We start from the raw sequence: 17,454 nt of genomic DNA, 5'->3' as shown, positions 1-17,454 counted from the left end.
TATTTTGTGGCTAAAGGCCATTAAAGTTGGACTGTATCGAATCCCCCCCCAGTGACCGCCCCCCTCGTTGCCGTGTCACGCTCGTCTCCGCCTGAGCCCAATCAATGATATTTAGAGTGGTTTTCGCCGGTCAGAGTTCAGCCTGAAGCGCTGTTTGGCCCGCCACTGAACGCTTCCTCTTGTGTGTCCTACGTGACCGCGCTCATGTAGAAATGGCGGCGTGCCACGGCCGCGTGGGCCGCGTGCGTTTATCCAGCGCTTGTCTGACTTTGCTCCACTCGGTCCACTCCGGGGCACGGTGTTTGCACTGACGAATGCGCTTCTTTTGTCTTTTTTTTTCCCGACGTTGCCACAGGAAGCGTAATAAAAGTTGTGTGTGGGAATTGCACTTGTTTGTTTCGGCGGCAGCAAATAAGCTCACCTCAGAGACGCCGGCTTAACCGCCACCGCTATTAGCTTTGAGTAACGCCGGCGTGCCATTTCAATATGTCATGCAAACGTTTCCTCGCTGTTTGCCGCTCTGCTACCGGACTCTGGGGACGCCCATTGTCCTCGCTTTCTTCTTCTTCTTCTGGACCCCGTGACCGGGAACAGGAAATGATCTTACCTGCAGAGTCCCTGCAGCACAAAACTCATCATTCCTCATTGGCGCTTATACTGCTTATTGTGCAGCAGTTAACACCAGAAGTACTTCAAGTTTATTTTAAGGCACAATCAATTAGGCGGCTCATTTTCCCCTCCTTATCCGCTATCAACACAAATAAATGTAATCCTTGAGTGAAGCAGCTATTTGGGCTTTTTATGTGGAATGGCTTTTGTTGCGGTTATTCTGTTTTTTTTTTTTTTGTCATTGTACAAGACAAGTATTTGCTCCAAATTATAAAAGGACAAAAACATCTTTTATCGTGTTGTCTTCATACTTAAGCTGCCAATTGATGAACAATTGTAATCAGATTCATCCCAAAATAATCATGATTAATCCCCATTTGCCGCTCTTTTATTCTCCTTCACTGCCTTCCTAATGATCTCCTATGTGCCTTGCTAAAAGGGATGTGGACTCCAGTCACTATTTTGGTTACTTTGGACTTGACAATATCAAAGACTGGCAATCAGACTTGGACTCTGACATCACCCGGGATGATACTCTTAATAATCTTAAGTGAAAGTGTTTCCATTCAAAATTCCACACCCCACTAATGAAGTAGGATTTATTAATAACATTAATAAATTGAAAATACCTTGTAAATATGTTCTTTTTTTAACATTAGAGCCCTATAGTCATGATCTAACACCCCTACAGTCACCTTTATACTGGTATTCCCTAAGGCAGTAGACATGGAAAGTGATCATAGACATAAGTAACCCCTCACTATGTCAAAAATAATCAATTAATAAATGATGTTGGGTGATATTATAAAAATATTGAAAGACAAGTTATATGTAGTATTGTGGTCACTAGGCAAATGGACGACTGTGTGTCTTTTTCAGATTAAAATTTCTAAGGCTGTCGACTGATTTAAAATCGGAATCGGCTTAAACACAAAATTAATCCAAATTAACTATCGCCAACTATGTCTGAAATATGGCAATTTTTCTGTATTTTAATAAGAAGGATAAATGACAGGACAGTATTATACTACATAACTTCAAGCACCTCCTTCCAAATATCTCATGTACTGTATTTAATACATAAAAATGTCTCCGCTTGGTCTGGTAAGAGTTAAAAACCCCAACAAATACGCAGATGAAACCCTCCTGTGCCTCGACACAAAGTGAATATAAATTGAAATAAAGTGAAAACAATTTGTGGCCTTGGGGGTGGTATTTCCTTATCTTCACTCACACACAAGGTATCACGGATGAAAAGCTTGTAAATGAATAGAATCCCCATCGTGCCTGATCATATCGTGGGCAAAGAGTCGGGTTTGTCTTGTAAAAACCGAGCGCGAGCCTTTGTGAAGAACCCCCCACCCCCACTACCCCCCGCCCCTCAAGCCAGTCATTATTTCTACCTGTTTGATATTCCTTTTAAACTTCCCTCCGCACTTTACATCTCATTTGGTATTCAGCGAGACGCTGTTTAGCAAGCCACCGTTCTCCTACAGAAACAAACATGGCCGGCAGAAACAAGACAGTCTTGTGTCCCCCACCCCCCGAGACTTGCTGTCTCCACATCCAGAATAATGCAGTTGACTCAGGAGACCCCCACCAGTGAGCCACATAAATATACATAATCACCCCAGTGCAAACAGTGGTGAGCAGGGGTGGTCCTTCCTCATGCCGCCATGACGCGTGCTCCTGTTCCTCCCAGCTGGGCTTCCTGTCGCACCGTCCGTATGTCAACATCAACGCTTCGGGGCAATTTTTCTCACAGAGGAAAGGAATTTTGATATCAAAGCTTGGATAGAGAAGTCCTGAAATCTACGAGTTGGGCTCCAAATCCTTTTGAATACATGCTAGTTAGCATACGGCTAATACGTACAGTATATCTCTTCTCTGATCTTGCTCCATGGCCGCCATGTTTTTCAGCTAATCCCGCTCTAATTTGACACGTACAGTATGTGCTTGTTAGTCGCTTCAAGGTGTGGACCGAATCCTGTGGCCATTTGTAGAGCGTGTTGAGCCGTGTGAGAATTTTCAAGTCAATCCCAATTAGGGATTATAATAACACCACACGGACTGTACCACTCATGTCATAGTGTGGGAGCTGGAAACGGAACATACGCCAATAAAAATGGTATGAGTGCTTATTAACATCTAATAGTGACTATAGGGCTGTTATTTCATATTTAGAGGTCTCTCATGCTGTAAAAAAGCATATTTAGAAGGTTGTGAACAGTGATGGGCACGCTACTTTAAGAAAAGTAATTATAGTTACAAGTTACTACTCAAAGTAACTGAGTTACTGAGTTACTCCACTACAAAAGTAACTAGTTACCAGTAAATCTGAACGCTATAACGAAGCTAACCTGAAAGAAACTAAATTGGCAGCTACAATATGAAATGGGGTGGTTACATGTCCCATTTACACTGATGTACCGTGCATTCTGGATCAGATCCAGATTGAGTACTGAATTTGTCAGGCTACTTTGAAAGCAAACATGTAGAATTGTACAGCTTTTTCAACAGATGATGTCACCAAATGAACTGGTCAATAAGTACAAGAACGGTTCTTTTTGTAATCGCACGGCAACAGGACGTCTATTGTTTGGGTCGTGACAAAGTGTGTGTTGAAGGCCCATCAAAGTCTTCCCCACACTCTGCTTCTCATTCATCGGCGATGTGAGACGAGCTCATCAGCGGCTCCCCAAAGGCCTCATTATCCTCTTAATTCCCAATTATTTCCCAAAACAAATGAGTACACCTGGCACCCCCTCTCGTACCAAACCTGTCAATGACAAACTCTGCCATGCTCGCTTCTGTCGCCAGAGATAAATGGGCTGACAATCAAACACACACACACACACACACTCGCACAGTAACCGGTAACCGCTACACGGTCACGCAGTCGGGATTGGAACCCCCAATGATGGATGGACGTGTGGCGACTGCCGAGACCTTGGCGATATGAGCTTCCTTTGTTGTGGAATCAAAGTCACGGCAATCATAAACACGGCAGCGACGGGACGTGGAATATTTTAACTTTAACAACAGCAGCGGCACTGGAAACACAATCGGCAACACAACAGCAGCACTTGGTAACCATGGTAACCCCGACTGACACGTATGGATGACTTCAAACTAGCAAACGGAGCCAAAAGGACATCAAATGCAAACATATTAGATTCTTGCAATAAGCCAAAGTCAACGGAGGAGATGCCCCCCCCACAACATGACCCCCGCCACTCCTGGCTCGGATGTCATCAAAAACTAGTAGAGTTCCCTCGGCCATGAAAAACAATAGGCTCCTTGCTCCATTAGCTGTGCACAGACTGTCGGGGGTACCGGTGGGGGTGTTACACCTGTGCAGGGGCGTCTCTCTTCATCACCGTCATCCTGCCGCAATTGATCCTGGCACCAGCGAGCACCCGAACACTTTAGAATAATTCTTGGTTAATCGTCTTAGTTACTTGGGTTAACTCCAGCCCATCGCCACAATGGCGACGAGACCTTGTGATAATGACATATAAGAAACACTCTGGTCTTGACAAGACGGGAATAGTCTTCCTACTTCCTACTGCTGATAATTAGCTTTAGCCTGTCAAGCATCTCACTTTCACTTTCTTTTACCACCTACGGTATGTTACTTTTCTATTTCTATTCTCTTCTCTTCACCTGACATCAAAACGACCTTACAACACGAGCCTGCTCATTATAACAATAATAGAACATGCTAACAGTAGAAGTAGTAACAGTAACGTAAAACTGCTTGTATATGTGTACTGTAAATAAAAACGAGTAATGCAAAAATACTACATGACTAACACTTGGATAGATGTTATTGTGGTGTACCTCAATACGTATTCAAAATATGTATGTCAAAGCAACGTGGATGGGAACGGATTTCCTCATTTATTAGTCGGTCAGGATTGCAAGCTTCCCACCTCCTCCTCGAACGCGGCGAGGGAAGCGGATCAGACGCCGGAGCGTTTTGGACTTCATTCCACGCACGTTAAGCGCCGCATCTCGTTTTCACGAGGCGGGTTTCGATTTCAGCGGCGAGGAGGCGGGCGAGCGAGCGGGCGGGCGGCTATGTAGGTCAGCCGTCTGGAACGGAGGCGACGACGCTCTCGTTCTTCATTGTTTATGTCGGCGTGTCGCAGCTAATTGCACGTGAAGCACCCAGGTGAAATGTTAACACGGACTTGACTAATTCAATCAGTCGCCTTGCAGCAAGTGGAGATCTCTTTTCAAGCGGCGGCGCTCGGTTCTTTCATGAAGTATGTGAAGTTATATTGCTATCACCCGGTACTGCTTCCGGACACAATTGTGGATTTCTGTGAAGGATTCCTTCACAAACAAGGGATTGAAAAGTGACGAGTGGGTGAAATTCAGTACTTTTAGGGACTTAATGAGTCAAAACTGATTCAGTTTTTGCGTCGGATTCACTATCTCAGCTGGGTGGACCAACAAATTAAAGCAGAGGAGGCTTCTTTCTACACATCGAGGGTGCTTTCACATCAGCACCCTTTGGTCTGATTTCAATCTAGTTTCCTTGGCCGATAACTGGTCCTTTTAAGATGGATGGAACTGGTTTAAAAGCCCTTAAACCCCCTTTATTCTGCTTTCACACTGCAAGTTGGTATGAAAGTGGATCCACTTCCCTTTTTGGGCTACTTTAGATGTAATAGAAAGCCCCCTCATTACACAAAGTTTGCCCAAAAAAAGGTTTTACACATGTATAAAAATACATACATAAATAATAAAGATGCTGGCAAAGAAAAAAAGTTTGGCTGCAAACAAAAAGTCCCAAAGTTTTGGCTTTGGAAGCCGTCTTAATGACGGCACGCTTGCATTTGAAAGGATTGCGTCGGGCTTTGATGTGTTTATTTCCAAATCACCTTCCTTGCACTCCAGAGTCATGAACATTTATAAGATGCGCACGCTCTCTCGCTGCACGAGCCTCCGACCTCGTCGGCCCCGCGGGTTGTCTCCGCGGATCATTAAATCAAAAGCACGTGCACACGTATGACACGTCCTCCCAACCTGCTGGCTGAAAACCTGACAAGGGAGTCAAAATGTAGAGTTGAGCTCCACTCCAAACTAGCTTCATGATTTTTTTTGCAGTGTTGAGTCATAAATGTTGACTTCATGAAATAAATTGATATATATCATATTTTCTGGACTATAAGTCGCTCTAGGCCAAAAATGCATAATTAGGTTGAAAAAACATACATAAGTCGCATTGGAGTATAATTCACTTTTTTTGCGGGTAATTTATTTTCCAAACTACTTGACCAAAACACACATTATGTCCTTTTGGAAGGCAAATTCTAACTATAATAAAAGAATAGAGAACAGGCTGAATAGATGTAAGATATGCTAACATAATGCTTATTCAGCTACACAAAAAATAAACAGAAAAGATGTCAATTTTATATGTAAATAAACATTTTTTTTCATTTAAGTCGCAGGAACAGCCAACCTATAAAAAAAGTGTGACTTATAGTCCGGAAAATACGGTAATTAACGTCATAAAATGTTGTGGTGTAATGTGGTTCCATAACTATAACCTAGCTTCTTGCTTTGTCAATATTAGCTGTGTAGTTATTGATCAAACAGCTCATCATCGATATTGACTTGTACTGCATCATACCCCCCCCCAATCAATATACTGCAATAATGTAACAATTACTGCAATGGAAGTACCATTCCAGCTACCTATGCTAACATAGCATGTCTTCCAATGTCGTGTTGATTTAAATGTGTTGGTCTTCCATCCTCCGTTTTACCAGGGTTGTCCTTGTCCTCCAAATTCAGGCCTCTAATTATCCAAAATGGCGGTGCAATTAGGGGGATGTAGACCAGTTGCGTTGGCGCGCACTTCACAGCATCGGAAATAACGCTCCAGACAACAGTTCTCATCTGGTGAGCCGACTTCTTGGAAAACACGGCATCGCCCCGATAGATTCACAAGGGCTTTCGCCAGAATGAGATCTTTATTTCCAGGAGTGACGCTTTTAATCCGTGTAAACCTCTCAGTGTCGAGCGCTTATCTCCTGGTTCATTTCCCACACACGCTCGGCGCCGGAGCGGAAAATTTACACGGCTTTTTAATGAATTTGCATTCAAGTCTGTTTCTCGGCTAAAACTTGAAAGTGTCATCGCATGCTTAATTAGCTAACCAGTAACTACTCCAACACTGATGGGATTTTGCAATCATGGGCTGACAACACACAGGAACAGGAAATGATGTTGTCATCGCGACTTGAGGGGTCGAGTCGCATCCAATATGGTGTTAATTGTCTTAAAATTGTGCAACTAAATCATCATCTCTGCTCGGTGGACTTTTATTGACTTTTCTCCCACTGGAAAAAAAAAATTAAGCATTCCAGCCTCTTTTGTTTCCCCTGGCAACTGCATCCAAGCATTGATTTTGCGGAGAAAGTCTGATAATGAAATTGTACCAAAAGACGGACTGTGATAAATGTACAGTGACTGAATAAGACGTAAGGAATGTCGACTCGGGAGCTTCTCCTTCAGTTACCCTTACGGGACCTTCCCAGAGAAGACGGCTGTGTTCTTGTGACAAAGACAAAAACACACTCAGGAGACGATAACAAGCAAGGGAAAAAGACGGGAGCTACAAGAGGAGGATTTAAAATATTCATCAGTCTGCCTTTTGTCTTTTTCCAGAGGCTGTCATCAGCGTTTCTGAAGGAAAAGACCCGACTGGAGCAGGAAGGGAGGACGTGAGGCCAGACCCAGCCAACGTTTGCTTCCATTCTGTCAGGTAAGCCCATTCCTACCGCACAAAAGAGGTAAGGGACTGTTTGATGGAGATGGTTCAACCCCAATGACCCCAGTTGGTCTCTCGCACGTACAATAGATAGGACCAAATATTATAAAAGAACCAGAATTCTGGTATAGGTTGACCATCACGTTTTGGTTTTGGGGTTGGTATTGTGACCCAAAGAATAACATCACAGATGCCAATGAGGGTGAGGAGGTTGGTCATCCAGTGGTACTCCTGGTTAAGTGTTCCGGGTATGTCCAGCCGACACTAGGCCCAGGGGCCTTATAAGCCCATTAGTATCCTCTCGGAAGAGAGGACCCAGGACTTCCCAACTGAGACTGCTGTCCCCAGGACTAAGATAAGTGGATGATGATGGATGGATGGATAGCCTTAACCAGTCTCCTAAATCCCAGGGTATTCCTCCCCAACAAACAACCGATGGGCCTACCCACAATCTCAAACCCTCTTCACCCCGTTCAGACCTTAGACCTCAACACCCAACTGGTATGGTTCTAGAATCATATGGGAACATCCAGGATAAGCCCTTGAATTCCTCCAGAAAAATCGTAGATCTTGAGGTAAACAGAGTAAACCATCCAAGTCGACATTTCTATGATTTCTGTGCATAGCTTTGGGTAAACACATTAATGCAAATCTTTGCCATTCTATTTGTTCCCACTCCGTATGGCGCTAGGACTTTCTCCAAGAAAAACTCAAACTCTTTTTAATCTGAGCGTGGCCCTAACAATCACGCCTCGGAAAAACGGCTCCACCGCCATGATACTTTGCCTGCCCCTCCTCTAACTGCTCTGCGGAGCATTGTTACGTGCGTCCGTCGCCATATACTCCAGCGCCATAAAGCTAACCAACGCCGTAAAAGAGAGCTTTAATTAACCTCAAAGCTGTGGGACGATACGTCAATAGCCATCCTGGCGGACGCCGCGGTTCAACGTGTTAAAAAAAGGCCGCAGCGAGTAAATTACACGTACGCTGATTTGATCCGTCAGTATCCAATCTGGGAGGCATCCGTTCTCGGTTTAATGACTTGCATGATGGATGAAGAAGACAAGCTTGCACTTTTCTCACGTAATATCCACCCACATGGATATCAGAACTTTTATTGAGCAATAAAAAATATACACAAGGAAAATATCCCTTTCATTTTTCCCCATAGTGTTCTTTCTTCTCAAAATTTGATCGAGTAGTTCCACATGAAGGAGCCAGGATTTAAAAAAAAAAAAAAAAAAAAGCGGTTTCTTCAAATGAGAAGGTAAAAACCACGAGAGATCTGATTTCGTCACACTGCGTCCGCAAAAGATTCCAAAGGTATTTCAATCCGGTTTGGTTCCCAAAGGAATGGAATCACACACTAACTTTTCATATTTGAATCTGCCTCTGCGTAGAGTTCTGCCAGTCTCTGGAACTGAGGCCCCCAGTTATCCAGGTAGTGATAATCCTGCTCCGATTGCGTGCCCAGAGAGTCTAACGGGCTGATGGACCCCGTGGGTGACCCTTGGCCCTCGTAGGCGTAGGTCTGCAGTGAGTCATAGGGCGGGCCGCTCGTGTCCATGTTGGCCTCCACCAATCTCTGTTTGATGAACTCGTGAACGTCCACCTCGTCCAGCTCTAACGAGGGACTCCGGTGGCCCCGGTGCCCGCCGCACAGCTGCCTCCCCTCGGGGCGGACGTCCCGACGGAACTTGAGCTCCTCGGCGGCAGCCGGATTGCGCAGGGCGATGATGTCAAAGGCCTCCGTGTCTTCCTCGCCGCCGCCCTCGTCGTCGTAGGTGACCACGTTCTCACGGATGTCTTCCTCGGAGATGATGAGCGGCTCTTTCTTGCTCCGTCTCAGGGTCACGAAGAGAACCACGATAGCTGAAGGACCCAAAAACAGGCATATTGGAGCATCATTTATACTGGTTAAGCAAACACAGCTTCTGGGGTGCCTCAGGGCTCTTTTCCTGAGCCATTTTCAATTGAAAACATAAGTCATCTGATGTGACGTTGACAGTTTTCCTAACTGTTATCCAAGCGTCATTCCAACAGATGCATCGTTAGTCACTAATATTGCGTAGTATTTTTTTTTTACTGGTATTGTTGCAGTACAGTTACTATAAATACTACATGTGACTCCAATGTTAAATCAACTGGATCAAATCCCATTTACAGTACACAACCAACACAAATGTTGCTCATAAAGCAAGCTGATTCCACGTTACATATTTATCCGATTTTTATACGGCGACATTAAATGCGGCCAAGCGTGGAGACACTGTAAATCAATAACACGCTTCAGCCAACAGCAATGGCGCTCCCCACGCAAGCTGTCGGCTTTGACGCTTGTCTGGTCGTCATCTGTACCGCTAATTTAAGCCACATGCCGAGCCGGGACGCAAAATGCAAAACGATGAGAGAAAGGGAACATGTGTTTGCGTACGTTTTTATCGCTGGTCAGTAATGGAGGCGCATAAATCTAATATTGCAGAATGGAAATGCCAATGTTAATGAAGTCGACGTGCTATCTGCTGTAAATTGAGTTACTGATGACCTCTGTGTGAGATGTTAACGCCATCATCTGCTCAGATGGTGTCAGCCGTGTGTATGGTAGTGTGGGGGGGGGTTGCTTATTTTTACAGCAGCATAGCGTTACCATCTGAAGGGAGTTCATTATGCTCCACCGGCAGAGGCGAGGCACACCCAGCAGAATCTTCACGTTGCATTCATACAAACAATCCAGCGCGATGGAAAAGGAATGAAAATGAAAAGCCATAAAACAGCTTTTGAAACATCCCCCCCCCCCCTTCCGCATTCTTGCACCACAGATCTCGGTAAATGACAGATAAGAGCCGTCTTCCGGATGGATAAACAACAGATGAAAATATATTTCATTATGACACTCGTATAGCGAGATGCGGCGGTGAAGGCTTGAAGGGGAGATGCTGCATTCGGATGCTTATATCTCTCTCTCGCGCGCGCTGATAAGCAAGCTTGACGATGATGACACAGTTGCAGCCCAAACCCGATAAGCAAGCATTTGCATTAATGCAATTGTGTCAAAAAAAAAAAACACATTTCCGTTTTATTATTCTCTTGCTTAATAACGGCGCCGTTGCTCAAACTTGAGGGTGACACTTACTATCTTTTCCTGCAAGATGATGGACGGTTAGGTGATGGCCACAAACGCTATAGGGGTTGTGTGATTGCAGATTGTTGTCTTTGTTACTGTTTTGTCTAGCTACTGGGGTAAAATTGTGGAAAAATACTCCATGGAACTTAGCTAGGTGCCAAATTGGTCCAAAATGGCAGAAACTTGGTCTAGAATGTCATATTCCCAACCACCAGCGAGCATCAGGTTATAGCAATGTCTGTTTATTTACAAATTTTCCTTTTTTATATAAAAATACAGCTTTTATTAATATTGGTGATTTTACGCTGGACCACAGGTGTTAAACGAATGGCCTGGGGGCCACATCTGGCCTGCCACATCATTACAAGTAGCCCGCAAAAGCCTGGAAATAATAACTTCCTAACTGTGAGGAACCATACTAATCTATCTGTGACATCACAAAGGGGCAGTTTCACCACGCCTTTTGAAACTGAGCGTTTTGAGCCATCCCGAACTTCTTCCCAAATGCGCTAACCTCATTATCTGAAATTTTGGCATGGTTTAACACGAGGATACAACATTGCAACTACAATTATGTCATAATACCTACGGAATGCATATTATAGGTTGAAAGTATTTCCTATTTCCAGTCATTTTTAAGCCTGCTGGACTAATTGGAGATTCTGAATACTCCACAGATATGAATGTTTGCATGTCTAGTCTATGTGCCCCGTCACGCCAGTGAGGACAAGCGCTATAGCAAAAGGACGTCTGGATTATTTTTCTTCAAAATGTGAACAAACTGCAGCGATTGTGTGAACATTCTGCAAAGAGCGATGGAGAAAGTACTTGAATGTGACCACGGCAGAGGTGACACAAAGCATGGGTCTCTCAGCCTTCAGCGTGTAATTTTACAGAAAGCTGCAGCCTGCGGTCCGTTTGACTGACCCTCATCACATCCCACCCACTTCAGGCTTTTGTCAAAACCCGCGCTGACGAGAGAACGCGGCTTCTGCCTGCCGTTTGGAGTGTTTGCGGCGGAGAGAGGAGTTTTGGCCTTTTTCGCCGGCCTCTGTGGCATTGCGTCGAGGAAAGCCAGCATGAATATGCATCATGTTCAACGCCCTGAGACAATCGCTGGCACGAGGCCGTGTTCAATCGCATCATGTCCACCCCGCCACGGCGCACACGTCTGGTATGAGACACCTCATGGCTTTTTTTTTTCTCTGTCTCCTTCACTAAGCATTTGCAGTACAATCTCACAACTACTCTTATCCTATAAAGTGGAAACACAATTCAGAAGTTTATATATATCGTGGTGCTGAGGCAGGTTGCTATGGCAACACGGCACAGCTCCGGGTACCATAGCGAGGTGACAACAACCGTTTAGGCCTGTGGTGTCCCAAAGTGCAATGCGGATGCGGTACACAATAGCGCCTCTTCTTAGAGACAGGCAGGCCAGCTGGGATAGGCTCCAGCTCACCCGCGACCCGATGAGGACGGGCGCTATAGAAAAAGGCGCCCAAAGTGGACACGAGTTCTCTCCGAGCCGCAGCAACCCTGCACTTCCTGTCTTTTGTCGTCTTTGTCATCTGCGTTTCTATTCACGCTCTCCTCTCGCTGTGTCCTTCACAAGCTCTTCTTTTTCTTCTTCTGCCCCCCCCCCAGGCCTCTTAATTCTCCCCAGCCTCAATCTGAATCCCACCTGCGTCCTTTCAAGTCCACCCGCCCCTTTCTCCTCCTCCTCCGTTTGCCCTTGTCAGACCCTCCGAAAGCTCCCGTCCCCCACCACTCACCCAGCAGGATGACGATACACAACAGGATGGCGATGAGCGCCCCCGTGCTGAGGCCCGCCGAGGACAGGAAGGCCTCGCCTTGGCACATGCGAATCTTGCCGTGGCGCTGGCAGGGGCACACGCGCAGGGTCAAGGTGCCGGTGCTGCTCAGCGACGGCTCCCCGCTGTCCCACACCACCACGGGCAGCTCGTACAGCTCCTGGGTCAGGTGGTTGAAGCGCCGCCGCCTGGCGATGATGCCCGCCGTGCTGTCTGCAACGGCGACAGGGAAAAAAAGTCAGTAAATACAGACACGCTAATGATTGAGGTGCGGCTTACAGCTTGAGATAGTGATGCTAACGTCTGTATCGTAATGACTGAACAGGACAGGAGAGTACATGCCCCCCCGCCCCCCCACCCTCTTTCTCTTCCACCACTGCTGTGAGACCTGGCCTCCCTCTCCAATCTGGGCTCCATCTCCCAATAATTATAATGATGGACAGTTGGTATGACAACGCACACTTCAAGCTTTATTAAGTCCGACTTGCCGTATCGCCCAATCGGCACGCAGGCAGGCTGGCAGGCGGCCGTGCGCGTGGGGGGGGGGCTGTTTGGTGTGCTGTGAGGAGACGTAGGGGGGTTGTGCAAATAAGCTTTGGATGATGAGTGGAGGGGGGTGAGGGGTAGGGGGGGTGGAGGACGATGCAAGCTAGGTAGGAGCAGCACAGCATCCTCTCCACGCCGACCGCAAAGTGGCGGCGCACTTCAATTAGGACATGCTAATCCCCCCCCCCCCCTCTCAGTCCGCCTCCCCGCAGCAGGTCTTGATTATTGCCGCGGCGTGACGAGCCATCTGCCGACGTGCGTGCGTCGGGTGCGAGTGTACGACGCAGGCAGGTAATAGGCGAGGAGGCAAAGTGTGCGCCTAAGAGCGGCTCACATCTCGTTAAATGCCATCTCGGCTGGCTTGGAGATCACAGCCGCTTCCTGTTTGTTCTGAAGACGTCTCACACGCGTGCCCAAGTGCGTCCTTCCAAAGCATCATTAGAACCACAGGAGCGGTGGCGCTACATTATTATGCAAAATGGACGTCTAAATGATGTTCTACCAGTAACGTGCGTCATCTCCCTCACTTCTTTGCTTGCTTTTACCACATGAGATGAGGCTTTTTACCAAAACACCTTTTACCTCAGGCTTCACCGCACATCTTAAAATAAATCTGCCAAGTATCCGTCAGTCAGCTGCAGACGTGAGAGCTGGAAAATGACAAATAGGCTAATCTAGCATCTAGCGTGTTGTTGGGGACTCTTATGTTAGCAATCTAGCTCCTTTGCTGATAAATGTTTTGGATGCTATCTGAGCCGGATTTACCACTTCATGCTCAAAGACTTGGTAGGGCTGCTCTAGTCTGACTAGATAGGACTGACTAGACTGTCAGTCCATACTCAAGGACTAGATAGGACGGACTAGGCTCCATCAGTCCATGCTCAAGGACTAGGTAGCTAGTCCTTTGAACTAGGCTTCATCAGTCCATGCTCAAGGACTAGATAGGACAGCTCTAGTCTGACTAGATAGGACGGACTAGGATCCATCAGTCCATGCTCAAGGACTGGATAGAACAGCTCTAGTCTGAGAGGTTGGTGCAGGATCTTTAGCGAATACAACCCCTCAGACTACAGCTGTCCTATCTAGTCCTTTAGCATGGACTGATGGATCCTAGTCCATCCTGTCTAGTCAGACTAGAGCTGTCCTATCTAGTCCTTGAGCATGGACTGATGAAGCCTAGTTCAAACTAGTCCTTGAGCATGGACTGATGGATCCCAGTCCGTCCTATCTAGTCAGACTAGAGCTGTCCTATCTAGTCCTTGAGCATGGACTGATGAAGCCTAGTTCAAGCTGTAGTCTGAGGGGTTGTATTTGCTAAAGATCTTGCACCAACCTCTCAGACTAGAGCTGTCCTATCTAGTCCTTGAGCATGGACTGATGAAGCCTAGTTCAAACTAGATAGGACAGCTCTAGTCTGAGGGGTTGTACTGGCTAAAGATCCTGCACCAACCTCTCGGGCTGTAGCTGTCCTATCTAGTCAGACTAGAGCTGCCCTACCTAGTCTTTGAGCGGGAATGATGGAGCCTACTCGGGATGAGAGGCGGAAGATCTTCTTAGACAGTCTGAACAGTCCAGTTGCAATCAGTTTGATGTGAGTCTCATCAAGGCTTTGCATTGTTTATAATTTAATGGCTAATCGAACCCGATTTGCTACCAGGTTGCTTGGATAGAAGAGTTTTGTCCAAAATACTCCTTTCTTGTACATCAGTGGAGATACTGGTCTTCATACTCTGCCATAACACGGTTTTGAAAATGCTCTAAAGGGAGCGGAGAGGGCTTGAGGTGTCTTGGAGCAGACTCGCTGGCCAGAGAGGAACGTAAGAGTGAACTCCCACGCTCACAGAGTTCACTCAAGTGGATGGAGCACTCTTGCCCTTCCCGGATGTGCTGAATCAGACATTAGCATGCCTAGCAGGAACATGACTATTGAGGATAAAAATAGACCGCATACGCCAATTAATTGATCATCCTATTGGATCTTATTACTGTGACGTGTGTACCTAATGAAGTGTCCAGTGTCTTTATGTTGTCGGATTAGTTACAAGTGATAGCTTCTTCTTAAGCACATTTAGAGTGTATTTGCACCAATAACACTGCGCCTTGTTTGGGAATTCAAGGCTAATTAAACGTCCCACACATCAGCCGCTTGACAGCTCCTGTTCCACAAGCGCCGATCGGCGGTAATATTAGGAGGGCCTTTTAGTATGGAAAGCGGATACCTCCAGAAATCAATTGATCTATTTATGCACGGGGGTTATTTAAAGATCACTTCATCCCCCCCTCGACGGGGAAATGTCAACGCAAAGTGACAGGTAATGAGAACAAAGTGGAACAGTAAAGTTGAACGCATTTAACAAGTTGGTGGCAAAGCGGTGATGTGGCTTTTAACGGCCGACAATTGCGCCGGCCGCTCTCTGGCTAGAGTGAGTGACGTCGCCGAGGCACGTTGACATTTAAAAGCAGTGAAAGCGCTCGCTAATACCTCCTCTTGAAAGTCAACTTTGCAGCGACTGAGCTAAATTACCACTCCATCAATAGAGTCATCTGTCCAGAAGCGGCAAATGCAGACGCCCGAGCGCCATACACCCATTGCCTGGAAATGCATCACGGCAATCTGCGCCATTAGACCGAGCTCTTCTATGATTTGAACCATTACCACCGTAGTTGGCACAGCCTTTTGTGGCAAATTAGAATAAAACATAGCCAGCTTTAATCTCAGAATGTTGAGAATGCTGGAGCCTATCCCGGCTGTCTTCGGGCGAGAGGTGGGGTACACCTTAGACTGGCCGCCAGCCAATCACAGGGCATTAAAAAAATCATACACAGGGTCAGGCAAAATGATCTGATGCATTTGTAGGTTAAATAAAAGGCAAATAAAGTCAAATAAAAAAGTGTTTATTTTTACAAAGCACATATAATGCAATTTTTTTTTCCTATAATGCCAAGAATTGGACTGGTGAGTAACTACAACACAACAAGCGTTCCGTTTGCACTTCAATCTCGATAGACGTGATCCCGTACCAGCTCCAAACACCATCTTATTATGGGTTACCAACTTCACAGATACTGGATCTGCATTGAAACCAAAATCAACCGGCCAACCTCGCACCCAATTGATTTAATTTTTAAAACAAACAAACAATGGCATTATATGTACTTTTCGTAAATAAAAACACTTATTAGTTTTACTTTATTTGCCTTTTATTTAACCTACAAATGTATCAGATCATTTTGCCTGACCTTGTAGTTACAAATTAGTATTATATTTCGTGACGCATCTGAATTAAATATTATTTTCCTGACTCAAATGTCTCCAAGTTCACTTAAAGACATCTTATCATTGGGAAAAACAAAATAATATCTATAATCAAAGACACACGTTCCAAAGTAAGAATGAAGCAGGAACCTGTAGTCAAACTCTCCAGTTTTAGTTGGAACCAGAATTTGGTTTCATGTTTTGCTTTTTGCATCCGCTCACGGCAGCCTGTCAGGGATGACGTTGCATATGGAAGCGTGCCGTAATGCTGCTGAATTCAAACGAAACGATGAAAACCAGGACGTTTTCATCATTTATTAAAAAGGACAAGACAGGACAGGACGTGAAAATAGGCCATGTCCTTTTTGCTTCCTTTTGTGCACATTCATCTTGTTGGAGACGAGTACATGGGTGACGCAGCGACCCTTGGGATTGATGATTAGCATGAATCAACACTTTATTAGCAGCACAGAAGTAGGCTAGCAAGTAAGGTCACCGTAAGATCGCAAACAGAAGTCCAAAGTCCAAGCTACTGGACCACTTGACGCTAATGTATGGACCTTGGTGGCAGTGTTTGAACCCTCCCTCTATCTCGTCTTTGTCCCCTCCACGCATTTGAATGGAATTCATATCGCGGGTTTGTACACATAATCCCGCAAACAAGCGCCAGGCGAGAACTCCTCATGAAGATCCACGGCGAGGCGAGTGTAACGCAGGCGGAAAAAGGAGGTCATGAGAGATTTAGCGGTGTGAATGACTGAGAGGGATTTTCGTCACAACAACAGAAGGTCTTTTTTTTTTTTTTTTTTTTTAAAGGGGGGTGCCTGCCACCGAGCAGCCAACATAAAAGAAGGAAAAGGGAGGCTGGCAGCGCGAGCAGCTTACTTTAATTACGAGACACAGTCGTCAAACGGCACGCCGCCGCATTGTGCCGCTCTGGCCGACACAGCAAAGGACTTCTAATCCACATTAGGACTTCTTCTTTTTATTGCCACTGCAGATGAGTGGGTTGGACGGAGCCGCCGGAGCTTAACGCTAAGAATGGAGCTGCTTTGACATCTTTTGGACAAAGTAGACCGGACTCTCAACGACTCAAACTGCAAGTCACCAGGAGTCGGAACATTTGTTCCTCTGAGACATCCTGGTGTAGCGTATTGAACAGCTAATGGTGTTTGTCCAACCTAATTGACACCATACATCACCTAAAACAGTGGAACATTAGAGTGGGACAGGAGGACAAGCACATTGGTAACACTCGCATAGCGACGTGAGCTAAAGTGCTAACATTACACTCATTATGCTGAAGATGTGTAGC

The 17,454-nt window shown here is 45.8% G+C and overlaps 1 protein-coding gene across 1 annotated transcript in view; it reads right to left on the bottom strand.

Annotated features, from left to right (window-relative positions):
* Nucleotides 1-8,468: 8,468 nt before the first annotated feature.
* The window catches only part of LOC131108702 (cadherin-18-like), a 50,815-nt gene continuing 41,829 nt past the window's right edge, over nucleotides 8,469-17,454 (bottom strand). The window contains exons 11-12 of the mRNA XM_058059918.1: nucleotides 12,299-12,550; nucleotides 8,469-9,271 (exon numbers count right to left, since the gene is read on the bottom strand). Coding sequence (XP_057915901.1) covers nucleotides 8,766-9,271; nucleotides 12,299-12,550 — 758 coding nt within the window. The 3' untranslated portion in view covers nucleotides 8,469-8,765. The remainder of the gene's footprint in view (nucleotides 9,272-12,298; nucleotides 12,551-17,454) is intronic.

The sequence above is a fragment of the Doryrhamphus excisus genome, chromosome 21 (assembly GCF_030265055.1).
Source record: "Doryrhamphus excisus isolate RoL2022-K1 chromosome 21, RoL_Dexc_1.0, whole genome shotgun sequence".
Classification (NCBI taxonomy): Eukaryota; Metazoa; Chordata; class Actinopteri; order Syngnathiformes; family Syngnathidae; genus Doryrhamphus; species Doryrhamphus excisus.
This window is presented reverse-complemented; position numbering and strand designations above follow the sequence as displayed.